The 16,430-nt window shown below is 41.3% G+C and overlaps 1 protein-coding gene across 4 annotated transcripts in view; it reads right to left on the minus strand.

Moving 5' to 3' along the window:
- Diaph3 (diaphanous related formin 3) overlaps positions 1 to 16,430 on the minus strand; it is a 471,820-nt gene that overhangs the window by 432,890 nt on the left and 22,500 nt on the right. For 3 of the 4 annotated variants that reach the window (XM_031361487.1, XM_031361490.1, XM_031361491.1), the window contains exon 2: positions 12,726 to 12,758. The exons of the other annotated variant lie outside the window; for it this stretch is intronic. In XM_031361487.1, the coding sequence (XP_031217347.1) occupies positions 12,726 to 12,758 (33 nt within the window). The remainder of the gene's footprint in view (positions 1 to 12,725; positions 12,759 to 16,430) is intronic. 4 annotated transcript variants of the gene reach the window in all.

A 16,430-nucleotide genomic window follows, 5' to 3' on the forward strand; every position in this document is an offset into this window, starting at 1 on the left:
TTGGTCATGGATAAAACACTCTGTGGTACTGGCACTTGTGTTTTGGCTTGGTGCACTAATAAATGTTATTTTTCCCCATATTAACAATACAGAAAACACCAAATTTGTCTTAAAGTTTAACAAAAATAAAGATTCAACCTTTCTAAATATATCATAAAATCTTCCCTAAGTTTCCTGGTGATGCACAGGCTCCAGGTTAAGATCCCTGCCTGATAGGCGGATGTAGCATGCTAACACAAACAATGGTCAAAGGGAAGAAAGTCACTCAGGTACTGAGGCCCACCGGTGAAGCAGAGGGAGGGATGGAAGACCTATGCGTGAGACCAACAAGGACTGCAACAGGCTGCACACTCTGATGGCTCGTACTCAAAAGAAACTAGGAGCTTTTGAAGGAAGAAGCCACCAGGAAAATAAAGCCATCAAAGACCTCCCAGGCTCCAATTAGAGAAAGAAGGAAAGAAAGCATTAGACGACTTTGGAGTCCCGGAGTCCCGGAGGGCAAAGTGGGTGGGTCTGGGAAGTCTGGAGGAGTTGAGAAGAATAAACCGAGCTGAGGGGAGACAGCGGCTAAGGGCTTCTTACTGGGTATAGGAGCTGACTGTGACTTCCAGCTGATGTTTATTTGTGTAAGCTGAAAGCTGACCTGTTAATTATCTTGAGTAATCATATGTCCTGAATTGTGACAACTAATAAAAATCAAAAAGGTATCACAAGGCCCTGTGGTTTAGACCTTATCAAGGTATCTCTGCCCCGACTGCCATCACCCTAGTACAGGCCCTTTGTATCACTAATTGCAGGCTCCTTCCTGAACAGCGTCCAAATATCCTCTGCTTCTCTATGCCTGTTACTCCAACAATTCCCAAACTTGATTTTTACCTTACTAAACACAAAGCAAGTCGTTACCCTCACCCTCAAAATGTTTCCCATCAGTCAAAAGATTACATTCAAATGTCTTAGCATGATTCTTATATCAAGTTTGACCCCAACTTTTCTTCCTTACCAAATATTCTCTTTACCATTCTCCACCTACAACAGGAGACCTAGATACAATGACTAACTCAGTCCCCTGAACATGCATGCTCAATGTCATCTCTTCTTTGTATCTAGAATTTATCACACCTTCTTTGGCTAAGTGATATCAACTCAATCTCCAGCTCTCAGTCTGTGGGACAGTTCATACAGTGGTCTTTCCAAGAGATATCTCCAGATCTAAAGCTTGCAATTTCATGGCAAGTATACTAATCTGAATCCGTATGTTAGCATATGCCCTTACTGAAAAGGCAATATATCCTGAAGAAAAGGATTGGTATTCTATTCACAAAATGACCCTGAAACTTAACATGTTTTTTAAGCACACAGGGAGTGTGCTAGGTGAGTATGAGTTTTACATTTTGAATAAGAAATCCATACTAATCCCAGCACTGATAATTCACAGCATAGCCCTCCTACACACACACACACACACACACACACACACACACACACACACACACACGCAAAGTATAAGGAAGCATGACACAAGGGAATGTTGTAATTTGTCTTTTGAATGTCTACCAAACCCACGTGTTTTAAGGTTTGGTTTTGCTCACGGCAAAGGTGGGACCATAAGGAAACAGGACCCAAGCAGAAGTAAGGTCACTGGAAGTACATCTGTACCCCTTCTTTTCTCCTTGCTACCCTGGAGCGAAAAGGCCTCCTGTCGCACACACTGTTGCCATAGTCACTGCGTTGTTACAGGCCTAAAGCAATAGGCCAAGTTGTCATGAAACTCTCTCAAACTGTGAAACAAAATGAACTCCCTCCTAAGTGGATAATCTCAAATACCTTGCTATAGTAACATAAAACTAACACCGGGAGTAAGGAAAATGTGCACAAGAGACACACCGGAGCACTAAAAACCAATTTCATAACCCAAAATTCTAACTCAAATACTAATACTTATACATGAAATGAAATGTAAATTAGCTCTGTAAACATTGCACTTTGAGTGGCATAGTTCAGTATTACACAGGAATATCATCTTAAGATACCAACACTTGCTTCCTCACTACCGAGTTTACCTACTTCAACTAGCAATCCATTTTGTTGATACGTAGGAAACAAATTTATTATGGAGTAAAGGTTCACAATTGCCAGTCTAAATTGCAACCGATCTTTCAAAGCTCAGCTGAAAAGGCATCTTCTCTGCAGTCCTCCTAAGATCACGTTGACCCTGCTCCTTCCACAGAACCATATCTGCAGTAGCATCCACTACCACGCCACACTGCAAATCCTGAGTGGCCATCTATTGCCCCAGCGTTCCCAGGCAGAGACACTCTTACAAACTTTTATATTCTATAAGAATATTAGACACTCAATAAATGCTTAATGAAGAGGGAGACAAAATAAATGAATAAACAAGTACGCACACTCATTACATCTTTGTTACATCTGAAAGCTCTTGATCTTATCCCCACATTTCTTCTGATTTGAGGAGATGCTCTCTAAATCATTCCATAAATATTTAAAAATCCTAAGACAGCACTTAAGAGCTACTGCTGAAAACCTAAGTACAGGAAGTCCTAATTAACTCATATTAATGGGTTCTGAAAGGCCCACCTGACTAAGTAAACACTTGAGATCATATAGAACTTGTTTCAATACATTGTCCTATGCATACAGAGCTGCCCTGGCCCATGCTGGTATTTCCACTTCACCTAAGAGAATATTCCATGTGCAGGTTGGAAGAATAACTACGAAAATAAAATCATACTTTTACCACTTTGCTTTTAACTTGCAAAGGAAAACACAAAAATTTAGTAAAAATGTAAAATGAGGTTTTAGTAGAGAAAGACTTCTACCCTATTAGGCCAGTAAAATAATTATTAAGGTTGAGCTCTTATATATTAAAGTTAACAAAACCTAGGCAAAACTTCAAATAAACTGAATTAAAGTTTCTTCCTACATACAAATGATATCTACTTCCACATATATCTCACAATACCTAGAATATCTCATGGTAGACTGAGCCTACCCTATGAAGCCTACCCTACACTTTGCTAGAAATATTTTTGGAGGAAAAAAAAGAAGCACATAGAAAAAACTCCAAATCTGCAGAAGTGGTCTGTCAACAGAACTGTCAGAAGCAAGGGACCAGAAGAGATGAGCTTCTCAAAGAACTCATGAGACTCCACCCCAAACCAAGCAAAATCATGCTGGTTCCAAGACCCTTGTCTCCATGGGAGCTTTAAAGGGAATCAGGAACCACAGCTGCAGCCCGAATTATGAAAAGACATCCTTAGAGAAGTTGCTCTCTCTTACATCCAAAACAAATCGCACATCCTTTACCTGTTGTCATCTTCCAAATATCATTATTCCTTTGAGATACAGATTCTCAGTTTTCTCTGCAATGTTAGAAATATTGGATCTCTCATCATAGCTCCATAGATACAGTAAACAATCACAATTACAAAAACTTTCTCTGGACTAAAGTTAACGGCTGTGACACCATTTTAAAAAGGAGACATTTATACAGAGATGGCTTGAGAGGGTAAATTAAGATCCACTTCTGGAGTACACACTTAGCACACTCGGCAGGGAGAGGAAGACTACACCACGGCAGCATAAGGTTCCTCAAGAACGTGTTCTCCGGGACAGGCCCACCAGAACCTCCCTGGGACCACTGTAACTGTGAACAGGTCACTTCAACTCTTGCCTCTCTGTCCCCATCATTTAAAATGTTAATAATAGTACTAAGACACTTAATTGGAATAGCATTTACAGAGCTAATGATTATACAGTACTAAATGTATATTTCATATAAGAGGAATAATCATAATTCCCTAGTTATGAATTTTATTTAGTTTTTTTAAATTGTATCATAAAAGTATTTGGAGCACAAAAAGCCAGAAGGCCATACCAGCAGGATGGGAACATGTATTCCACAGAAGGGCTCCGAGCCTCTAGCATAAGCTGACAGCCAGCTACTGTATTCCCTAAGTAACCATTCTATTGCTTGAAGAGCCACATATTGTCTGAGGGCTTTATATCAAGTTACAAAACAGGATCCTCCTCCAGAAGGCTTCAATGTCACGTTAACAAGCCAAAGGAAGAGTCCGGTTCCCAGCCCTGCAGCAGACCTCACTCAGGGGCCTGCCCTCCCACCTTACCCCATTCACTGGGGACTCTGGCAAATGCTTCTTCCGTGGACTGAGCTTTCCTGCATCCCTGCCCCCACCCCCTACCTCCTTGTGTCAGTCATCTGTGCCTAGCAACACTCTCTACCTGAGAATACAACGGACTCACTGGGAATCAGGCAGCAAATGTTCATTCTCTGTCCTGGCTACCATTACAACTGTTCCAGTCACCTAACAGAGCATTTGCAGAAGACTGTCCTCTCACCTTACCCCCACGCAAGGGGCACTTCACAGAAGCCACGACTGGACAAAGTGCAGGGAGTGATAGGCTTTAGAACACCCAGTCCTACATAGGAGGTTTTCAACAAATCAATCTTCCCAGGGCTCAGGAAACTCTGCAGAAGAGGAGGCAGAGAGACTAAGAGCCAGGGAGAATGAAGATGACACCAAAGAAACAGAGCCTTCAAGACAAAACAGGACACAAATGTGAACTAACAGACTGTGGCAGCAGCAGGCACAAGCCTAAGCAAGAGACAGTTCAAGTGCCCAGAGAAGAGGCCATGAGTTCCCATCTCTAACTCAGACACTACCTCCAAATGGCAATTGCTAGAAAAGGAAAAATCAGTTTTCTCTAAGAGAATCTCCCTGGGGATACAAACGCCAGTTAAGGACAGGCTCCTTGCCAAGCAATAGATGCCAACATCAAAAAACACAATGGGCTGGGCAGTGGTGGTGCACACCTTTAATCCCAGGACTTGAGAGGCAGAGGCAGGTGGATTTCTGAGTTTGAGGCCAGCCTGGTCTACAGAGTGAGTTCCAGGACAGCCAGGGCCACAGAGAGAAACCCTGTCTTGAAAAAAAAACAAAAACAAAAACAAACAAACAAACAAAAAAAAAACACAGTGGTATTTATGGGGATCCTTTGTTGCATAATGCTTTCTTTGGGTGTTTTTACCCAAAGACATTATTTGTCTTTTGCTTATCCATTATGGTTTCTGATTTTGTGTTTTTCTGAAGGTGTGTGTGTGCGGGGCTTCTTGTACCTTTTCTTTGTTTTGTTTTTCTGTTTTTCTGTTTGCTTTGTTTTATTCTGGTTTGTTTTCTTATTCATCTGTTTTGTGAGAGAAAGGCAGCACCGACTTGGAAGGATGGGGGGTAGGGAGAATCTGGGAGGAGTCAAGGAAGTGGAACAGTGATCAGAATATAGGAAAAAATATTTTCAATAAAAAAGCTAAGGTACAATCTATACACAACAGACATAAATAAGAAATCTCAAATGGAGCATAATATGCGCAATTCAATATAGACACATAACTCTGCCACACAAGCAAGCTTCCAGGAGAGAAAAAAAGAGGTGGTTAAAGAGTCCAAACAAGTGAAAATGAGGACACTGGCAGAAAGAATGTAAAGAGTCAAGAAATAATCAAAAGGAAACACTGGGAGGGTAGCGCTCCCTCATAAGAGACTGTGAGAATCCTCCGTAAGGGAGGGGTCTATGGAAGGGCATTAGTCTCTAGAGTAAATGGGACAGCCATAAGAAGGTAGCCAGTAGGCCGGCGCATCAATCTGTCTCTCCTGAAAGAAAGGTCAGAGGCATCGCTGGCAGCTGCAGTCTTCAGAGGTGATCATCCGAGTAAGGGACCACATAGAGAGGAGAGCAGGGGCTGCAGGCAGGAAACTGAAGAAATAACACTGGAAGACAGGAGGACAAAACACACATACACACACAATAGAAACGAAAAGGAAAGGTCAGACGAGTGTGAAAGTGGGAGATTTGGTCGCCTGAATACAAGAAATCTCTGTTCTTCAAAGAGAAAACCAATAATTACATCAAGTAACATAGATAAACCTAGTAAATTTGCAAGAAGTAAAAATTAATGACTACTATTAACTTGAAAAAGTCATTTCATGTTTACTAAGTCACATGTATGCTGCATGGTCAGCCCTCCACAGGCAAATAGCTGTACAAGAAAACTTGGCTAAAACTACAAGTTGGTTTTGTTTGGGTGTTTTGTTTTGTTTTGTTTTTCCTTTACAGGTGTCTTAGGCCAGCAAGAGGGCTCAGCAGACAAAGGCATGTCCCACCACACTGACAACCTGAGTTCAATGCTTGGAACCCTCAGGGTAGAGAAGGATCAACTCCCACAGGTTATCTGTCCTGTGACCTCCAATCCCTGCTATGGCACACATGCACATGTGCTCACTCAAATGAAAACACCAAGTAAACGACATCGTGCCTCTGTGTGGACTATGGACAAATGTGTTCTTGTCCTCTAGCCAAGGCCAGAGCCAGGAGGGAAGAGCCAGAGCCCAGGCTTCTTTCTCACTGAGCTTGGAATTCCAAAAAAAGGAAAATGTCGTCCTCATTCCTACCTGAGTTGTGCTTGCAGAGATGCCTTTATTCTGTGGCCATGAAGAGGCCACACAGCTGCCTCCTTAGTCCTATGGACAGGGTACCCACCATACCCTTCCCATCCCTCCCTCCCAGGTCCTTGAGCTCAGCTGTTGCCAGGAAAGTGGGGAGGCCATGAAGGAGGAAAACCATGGCTTTCATTTTCTCCTGATTCCCTGATCATTAAAGTATATGGGATGATATGCACAGGTTCTACACAAGTAACTGAGCAACTGTAGATTTTGGGAATCTGCAGGGTGACTTGGGACCAATCCTAATGGATATGAGGGGGCAACAACATGCTCTTATCTGCAAAGCTCAAACACAGGAAGTAAAAGTGACAGAAATGAAAGGAGAAAATAAAACCCAAAACTGTTAGAAAAAACAAGGATGAAGAAAACATGGACATCAACTCTCAGGATGCATGTACTATCTAGACGTATTCAGCAGAAGCAAAATACATACAGAATGTTCATCAAGAGAGTCCACAATGTGTCGACATAAAGCAAAGCCTGCTGGGAAGGCTGGAAATCACACACACTATAGCCTGGTGATAGGAAAATTACAAACCGGATGAAGATGTTAGGAAAATTCCAACCATTTGAGATTTAAACAATAAGTGGCTAAAAATACACCTACAGTACAAAGGAAATGTTAACTAGGAATTACAAAATATTTCCAACTGCAGAGTAGTGGTGGCACGTGCACTTAATCCCAGCACTGGTGAAAGGTGGGTCCTCTGTGAGTAAATTCCAGGACAACTAAGTCTACCCAGTGAAACCTTGTCTCAAAAAACAAAAACAAATTTCCAACTGAATGAAAATGAAGTATCTAGTTATCTTTTCTGTTACTGTGAAGACACCAATGCAAAGAAACTGGGGGAAGGAAAGGGTTTATTTGACAAATCAATCTCAATCCATCATAGAGGGAAGCCAAGGCAGGAAGCGGGAGGCAAGGACTGACGCAGAGAAAAACCTCTTCCTGCTGGTTCCCCATGGCCTGCTCAGCTTGCTTCCTTATCCAACCCAGGACCACTTACCCAGGAATGGCACCACTCACATGGCCTGGGCCCTCCCACATGAACCACCAATCAAGAAAAATGCCCCATAGACTTGCCCACAAGAAAGTCTGATGGGGCAATTCCTCAAGTGTGGTTCCTTCTTCATACTCTAGTATCTTGGTCCATTGAAGGCTGGATGCCCCAATGTAGGGGAATGCGAGGGCACTGAGGTGGGAGTGGGTGGGCAGGAGAGCACTCTCATAGAAGCAGGGGGATGGGGGATGAGATAGAGGGCTTGCGGAGCACTTTTACTTAATTGTCCCTTGAACAATTCCTGTAAACAGATATCAGATCATGAAAGCTAATTACTTACAAACACTGGCAGCCCTAACTGGTGATAGCTGTCATTGTAACCTATCTCTCCACAGGAAAACCCCAGGCAACAGAGACCAGGAAGGACTGGTCTAATGGAAAGGCCCATGACTTCCTCCAGCATCGCTGCAGCCCACTGTGTGTTTTCTAGCACTAGCAGCTATTTGTGCGTCATCAAACCCACTTACTGGGTTAGATCACCATTGTGTTTTTAAGTATTGGAGAAGAGTGAAGGAAAGTGGAAAGAAATGGAGGAGAATATCAGAGGTCCTTACTCTGAGAAACATCACATACTGGTTATAGAAACTTTGATTCCCAGTGAGATCAGCCTGTGGGTTTATGTGAGCTGAAACACAAAAGCAAACATTACACCGGGCCACGGGTCCTAGTCAAAAAGATGTTTGAATGCCATTGCTAGAACCACAAACAGATAATAGGGGAAAAAATGTAAAATGTGTATCTTTATACAGTGGCAGAACAGAAATAAGAAGTCCAGTAGAAATACTGAAAATGGCTGTGAGAAACAAGTGGAAACTTCCTAAACACCAGAAGAACTCAGTGAAAGGCCATCTGGGTAATTCAGCAGGAGGCCCATGGCCAGCTCTTCCTCCTTACCACCCCCACCTCCCAATGCCATGTCTCCTCCCCTCTCACCCTCCCTCCTCCCTACCTCTCTACTTCAGAGGAAAACCTTACAAGCCCAAGTCTTCAAAGGAAACAGTGCAGCAATGGTTCATTCCTTCAGCACCATGACCTGCTCTCTCAAAAGTGGAAGGTGTTCACATCGGTTTTGAAAGGAGGCTGCTTACAGTTTACTTAAGGAGAAACCGACGCTGCGATACTCCTTTGTTCCTATAACAAGACTGCTGCCTGCCAAATTCAATTCTGATAACTCACAAAATAGCCTTGAAATGAGAAGTACCCTTGCTGACCTTAAACAAAGCAACCTAAAGGGATGAGCTTACTTCCTTTGTACCTAGGAGAGGGTTGTGACATGCCCATTTACGCAGGTTCACTCACCCATGCAGAGGCCTGCAGAGACTAGCAGTTGAGTTGGGGTATTTTCCTCTATTTCTCCACCTTATTTTTTTTTTTTTTTAAGTCCCAAGGATTTACCTGTCTCCACCCATTTCCCCTGATGTTGAATCCCTGACAGCAGGGTTACTGACTTGCGCTCCCTCACCCATCTTTTAGGATGCTGGTGATCTAAACTCAGATCTTCACATTAGGACAGGAAGCACTTTATCCCCTGAACCATTTCCCCAGCCAAAGGGCAGGGTTTCTAACATTAGTGCTGCTACAGTGTTGATGTTTCTAAGATACTGTTGCTTTAATGTAGGACCACAGAAAAATGCTATTCTTCTGATTTTTCTCCTGTTCTGCCCCAAAACAGCTATCCACATTAAGAAATTCTGCATTAAAGCACACATGGAGCATATATGCTTTGGAGAAGCCCAAATCCAATTACAACCACCCTGCCATCGTGGCATCAAAGCATCAGCAGCAATGCTTCCCTAAACTCTAACATGACAGGCATGCTTTAAAGAGCCCTCAAATACCCCGGCACCCAATCCCCTATCATAGTTCAACCAGCATGTATGCACCTCCCCTGTACAGTCCCGTAGCAAATGTGGCACGCTGTGTTTCTGTCTGCACACCAGGAGGCAATTATAAAAAGAGACAAGATGGACAGGAAAGCACAAAACTGGGAGCAGAGCTTCAATGCATTTCTGACTATATGGAAGCCACCAGAACCCCAAGAGAAAGAAGAGAAGATATAACAAGCTGCGCTTTACAAACATATGATCAAGCAAGTGCTTAGCTTATAAAGGCCACAGAGCAAGGCAGGCGGGGAGCTCTGACTGTCAACAAGTCTCTCATGCTTCCAAGTGCACTGCTCTTTTCCTATATCCATCACCAACACGGAAAAAAGGAATCTTTTCTTCTCCTGTTCAAGACAGCAATGCTCATTATCTTCCTCAAAGACAATGGCCAGTTCACCCTTCTCCAGACTGCTGCCCCAGCCTCCACAGAGGACAAGACAGCACAACATCAGAAAAGTGCCAAGGAGAAGCTGCAGTCAGGTGCCCAGGTGAAGAGATGAGCTAGCCATCCAGGGGACAGCCATGTGCATGGCCGAGATGAAAGTGGGATCAAGGCAATGGGGACCAAGCAGGTAGATGGTCAAAGAAACTGGGGCAAGGCCAACATCAGAGAAAATTGTAAGGCTTGCTACAGAGCCAGGATGTGGAACGGATGCCTGTAATGCATCAGTCCTCAGGAGGCTGAGGCAGGTAAACTGCTTTGAGTTTAGGATCAGTGAGGTCCAGACTACCAAGTGAGACCCTCTCAAAAATGACAATTACCCAGGAAAAGACAGGTCAGGTGCTTTAGAAAAGTACAAGACCTGGATTGTCTCACGCTCTCTACCTTCCGAAAGTCTAAACTGCTGACAACAGGAACTAGTGCCACATTAAGGATGCACTTAGCTACCAAATATTTTGATATTTATAACATTAGGTTGTGTGTGCGCGTGTACGAGTGTGTGAGTAAGCGTGCATGCACGTGCATGAAGGACAGAGATCAACTTCAGTTGTGTCCATCTAAGCTCTCCATCTTGATTTTTGAGACAAAGTCTATCACTGAACCTGGAGATCACCAATCAGGCTTTCGTAGGTTTTAAAGGTATCTGCCTGTCTGCCGAGGTGACAAACACACCATCACTTGAAGCTTTTGATAAAGGTGCTGGGATCCAACGCAGTCCTCACCCTTACATAGCAGGCAATTTACCAGCTGAGCCATCCCTTTGTCTTTAACCAGTGTTATAAGATTTTTGTTCTACTATCTTTTGATTCATAAAACATTAAGAATGAACCTTGAATGCATTACCCTAAAATAAGAAAGGTATTTGTTTTTAGTTAAAAGTTACCGCATACTGTTCCAATTAATTGAAATATCAAAAGTTGGCAAATCATAGAGTAGACTGGTGGTTGCCCAGAGCTGGTAGGTTGAAGGAAATAAGTAGTATTTACAGGTACAGAGCTTTCTTCTGACAATTTTGGAAATGTTCTAAACTAGATTATAGTGGTGGGCAATTCTTGTGAATATGCTAGAAACCACTTAATTATAAACTTTTAGTGGATGAAATGAATGCTATGTAAATTGTATCTCAATAAAGCTATTATAGCATGGTACATTCTCATAAAACCCAAATATAAAACATAAAAATTACAGTTGGTTTTATCGCTGACTTTAAGAAGCCCTTCATTTATGGAGGCTCAGTATGCATCTTAGAGCTTAGCATGATTACCTGGGTTCAATTCTCACCGCCAAAAAAAAAAAAAGGGAGGTGAGGAGAGGAAGAAGATATTCATGTAAAAAACAAAGTGAGAATCAATGCAGTAAGTGTATGGGATTGAAAGAAAGTGGAACAACATTCAAGCTATAGCAGAGCAGGGCTGCTTGGAAAGGTACTAAACCCTTCTCTGCTTCCATGTCCTCAACTATGAAATAAAAATAGCATCTACTAGACAGGAGGAGAGGCTACCGTACAACCTGTGTCAGTGTTCCTGATTACTGCCGTTTTCTAAGCACTAGGCTGGTCTCACTCCATCTGACATTACAGTCAATGATGGATGCAAGTAGAATGACACATAGTGCACTGCCTACCTGTATAGCAGACCATACCACGGTGGTTTATCCAAGTTCATACCTAAGGAAGGAAATCACCTAGTTCTCTCTCTCTCTCTCTCTCTCTCTCTCTCTCTGTGTGTGTGTGTGTGTGTGTGTGTGTGTGTGTGTGTACACGCTCACTCATGAGGAGGTCAAAGGTCAACTTCAGGTATCTTCCTCCATTGTTCCCCACCTAGGATAAAGTAGACTGTGAGCCTGTAGCTCACAATTCAACTAGGTTCCCTTAGGTTTTAGGGATATTTGCCTGGTGTTAGGTGTCAGGACTATAGATGGCACTGCTGAGAAAAATTCAAATAGATACTTTTCTTTTTTAGATACTTATACTAAAAATAAATGTTTCTCTTAAGATAGTTACTATTCAGGAAAATATACCAACACTATACTTCAATTTTTAAATTGTTCATGTCAAGATCTATGTCTCTTTCATTTTCACACACCTACCTTATATAGGTGCTAAAGCCAGCACTCTGGATACTTAGGGTGACAGGCATCCTGACTGCACTCCACGCTGCACTTGCTGTCAGTGCCGCTGAATGCCACGCCTGGCTGGTGAGGCCCTGGCTGGTGAGGCCCTGGCTGTTCCACTCAGCGCGGCTGGTACTGTTACCATTCCTACCACTCACTTGTGTCTCTGTGTCTCAAAACTCTAAAGAAGCAGCTTTGGACCTCACAGCTAAGGCCTCAGTCACTTAGGAGAAGCCTACTACTGACCAGCAAGTAAAGCAGGTATGCCTGCTTCTCACTTATAAACAGAATTTCTCAAATACATGCACAGCATTCCAACCTGGCTTACTTTAATTAGCAACTACATTTTTCTAGCAAGCCACTGTGTCGTTAGCTGCTTTTCGAACCTCTTTTTGAAATATGCAACTCATCCTCAAAGAATGAAAGCTGATTTGAATGATTCAAAGTTGACTAACAATTTGTAATTAAACAAAATTTTTATATTAACATATTGACTATTCCTTTTCACAGCATACAAGCAACAATTTAACACATTTTATCAGGTCTAGCTCTTACGTTGTTTATGTTAGCACTATAAACTTATTCTTAGCACATGCTGGTTTTGGCATTTTCAAAGATGTTAATCTAGCATGCCAAGAGCAATATACAGTTAAAAGACATGACAAGGGAACGTTGAAGATAGCCTTACCATATCATCTGTCAGGGTTCTAATATTTAAATGCTGCAAATGAAAAAAAATGTCAGTCAGTAACTTATAACAGCTTTTTTATTTTAGTTAATGAGTACATTCTACAATGCTAACTTGAGGTAATTAAATTCCTGACAGTGCAATAAAAGCTTATTATGTATTGTTTTAATCTATTTGTCAAGAAGACAGACAAAAGTTACCCTGTATGCAATAGTTTTAAATATTAACTAAAATCTTTTGGTTTTATGAACCTCAAACTAGAAACCTAATAAGGGAACAATAAATATATTCTCCCAATTAATAATTAGTATTAATCAATATCCAGACTCACATCATAATGATATAAAGATTTAAATATGACTTTCAGAAATTTTTTTGAATTATAAAACGCTGTAACTTTAAATTTTCCATTAGTATGCAGCATAATAGATAATGAAGTACTTTGCTGGCTTAATGAACTTAAATAATTCTAGGAACGATGAAGAGTGTATTGGAATGATTATCTGCATCTTTAACAACACTTTGATTTATCACCAGTGGTGACAGTAGACACTTTTCAATTTCATTGTAGCTTATTCGAGACCTCTTTGGCTGATTTCCTTACTAGACAAACAAGGCCACTTTAGAAAATGAATAAATTAGTTTCACACAAAGCATAGTTCAAAGGAAAAAAGTGTTTAGGAAGAAAAATATCTGTTTTAGTAATCAAGGGCAGGGCAGCAATTTGTATTCAGGTAGTTGTATTCAATTTCCAATTCTCCTTCCTTATTCATTGGAGCATTAGAGCTTTCAAAGACAGAAAGGGTCAAACATTTTTAAATAGGAAACTAGATTCATTCATTCACGGTTATAATGGAAGATGTGCTAACAATTGTCATCTAACACATAAGTGTTACATAGTTAAATTTGACATTTATTGAACAGAATAAAATTTACACTCAGTTTGATCTCCTGCAACAGCTTATATTCATTACTTTACCATAATGATGATCTCAACTAAAAATGGGTCAGCGTACATACTCCTCCATATTATCTGCCTTTACCAACATGTCCCTTCCTAATGAAGGGGGAGGGGATGTACCTGAAAGAAGCATAAATAAACTGTGTACACCAAGAGAAGGTGGCTGTGTTAATGACCATAATTGGCCACTCAACTAAGTTCCAGACTCAACTACCTGATGAACTAAAACAGCTTACTATGACCTAGGGAAAAGCAGTAATAATGCTGAACTATGTACTACTGTTGAAAATCTTGGTATATCAAATATGATTTTTAATACTACTACTGTGCAGTCATTAACAAACCTGTAAAGTTTACCACCAGTGCCACCCCAGAGATAGAAACTATAATTAAATACCAAAACTATACTGTTCTCAACAAAGGTGCAAATCCCACCTGCTCTATGTGTACCTTCAAAAGAACAGGTTTATGCACACTGGCTCTGGTTAAATAAATCTACTTGCTACTATTCTACCATGGGAGGCATCACCCCAATCACAACTCAGCTGGCTGCTAAATGCGGTCACTTCAAGCACCTGTGACAAACGAGGATGTATCAGATTCTGAGAGTAGCATGTCCTATGGTCTAATTATTAAAATGTAAAATCAAGGAAATCAAGTATAAAGCTAAAATCCTACTTAGAACAGTACACAACCTACTTACCCAATGGAAACACTACCAACAGGAGTTCTTTCAGGAAAACACTATACAAGTGATAGGGGTTTTTATTTATTTTATTATTTTTTATGTGCATTAGTATTTTATCTGTCTGTATGGCTATGTGAGGCTATCAGATATCCTGAAGCTGAGTGACAGACAGTTGTGAGCCACCAAGTAGGTACTGGGAATTGAACTTGGGTACTCAGGAAGAGCAGCCGGTGCTCTTAACCACTGAGTCATCTCTCCAGCCCCCAGTGAGAGATTTTTAAGAGCAAACAATGAAAATGGACAGTTTTACAAGAAATAAAAACTTATACCTATAGAAAAGTTATAGAAGATCACTATGTTGGTGGTGCCTGTAATCCAAACACTTGGGAGGTAAAGGATAAAAGATTAAGAATTTAATGTCCAGTCTAGAACACATAATAAATCTGAGGCCATTCTGGGCTTCAAGAGACTACATGGGTTTTGGATTTAAAAAAAAAAATAAAAAAATCAAAGTAGAAGTCATATAAGAAATAAAAGTCACATGCTATAAAATCAAAAGATGCAAACACCCAAGAAAAACACACATATATGTCTTCAAAGGCTAAGAACTGCACAGCCTTTTAAGTTAAAATTACATGCTGAATGTGTTAGCACACAATTGTAAATCCAGTACTTAGGAAAGTGAGGCAAGAAGACCATAAGATCAAGGCCAGGCTGTACTACACTCCCAAAAGAAGCCTAAGTAAATAAAAAAACTGTAAACACAACTCTCATTTAAGTGGACAGTCACTCATGTAAAAATCCCCATCTTTTTCCTAGTTCTGAGTTTGTTTTCTTAAGCTACCTCAGTGCAGTGGTCTCCAATGTAATTTAAATACTTGTTCAAAGTTTGATCTTAGACTATGCAAGTATATATAAACCCAGAGACAGCATATTATTAAAAACACTATTTTACACAGAGAAAAATGTGGTGAATCAAAACAGAATCATAAAACAGGGATAAGACAGAAACCTCAAGAGCTGAAGGTACAAAAAGCAAAACAGAGCCTGAGGAAAGAAAACAAGCAGGTTAGGTCAGTTCATTATTCCTATTTTTCAGAAAAACACCTCCCTATCGATTCTCACCACCAGCAGGACAGGCTAGGGGAGTTCAGGATGGCGGCAGAGGCAAGGGCTGAGGACAAGCCTGGAGATATTGACTGACGAGGGGACAGTTAGAAACCTGACCTTACAGATCTGCTGCTGTGTCAAAACATGCTTCATTTCAAAATGTGGCTTTCTCAAACATAATTGTTTCCCTCCACAAGGAAACACTGAAACTCTAAGACTTTAGCACTAGCGAATTTCCCTAAAAATTTTAATGTCCAAAATCAGCCCCTTTAACAAGTACAAAAGTTGTAATGTGACAACTTTCCATGTGATACTCGACTGGGGTCTGTGTGTGTGTGTGTGTGTGTGTGTGTGTTTATATGTAGGACATGTGTGCACACATGCATGCCACAATAGACATCTGGTGGTCAAAGAGCAGCTTCAGGCGTGCGTCCTCACCTTCCACCCTGTTTGAGGCAGGGTCTCTCACTCAGCACTGTGTTCACTCAGCTACCCTGACCACAGCCTCGGGAGCTTCTCCTGTATCTCTCCGCCCCTGGCCTTTGTTCCACATATCAAGGTAAAAACACCAGAAACTGTGAGATGCAGACTCACAGCATCTCAGTTGCCTACATGTGTTCTCTGGATCCAAAGTCCTGATCTCCACCTACACAAGCAGCCTTTTACCCAGTGAAACTTCTCCCCAGTCCTCAATGTTAATATTCAATTTGAGTTTCATCATTCTTAAGCTCCCACTGTCTGGAGGCCTGTGGGTCTGGCTTACACACTTATAAAATGAAGACTATCTGCTGACTTAAAACTGCAGAGAGCAAAGGAGAAGGGCTAGCTCCAAACCCTCTGAGAACTCTGGGGGGAGGGGGTGACCTTTCTTTATAAAAACAAAAGAGAATCCTCCTCAATTGTCAAGGGGGAAACTGTATAATAAAGATTATAATATACTGGTACT

Source organism: Mastomys coucha, unplaced genomic scaffold (genome assembly GCF_008632895.1).
Source record: "Mastomys coucha isolate ucsf_1 unplaced genomic scaffold, UCSF_Mcou_1 pScaffold9, whole genome shotgun sequence".
Taxonomy (NCBI): domain Eukaryota; kingdom Metazoa; phylum Chordata; class Mammalia; order Rodentia; family Muridae; genus Mastomys; species Mastomys coucha.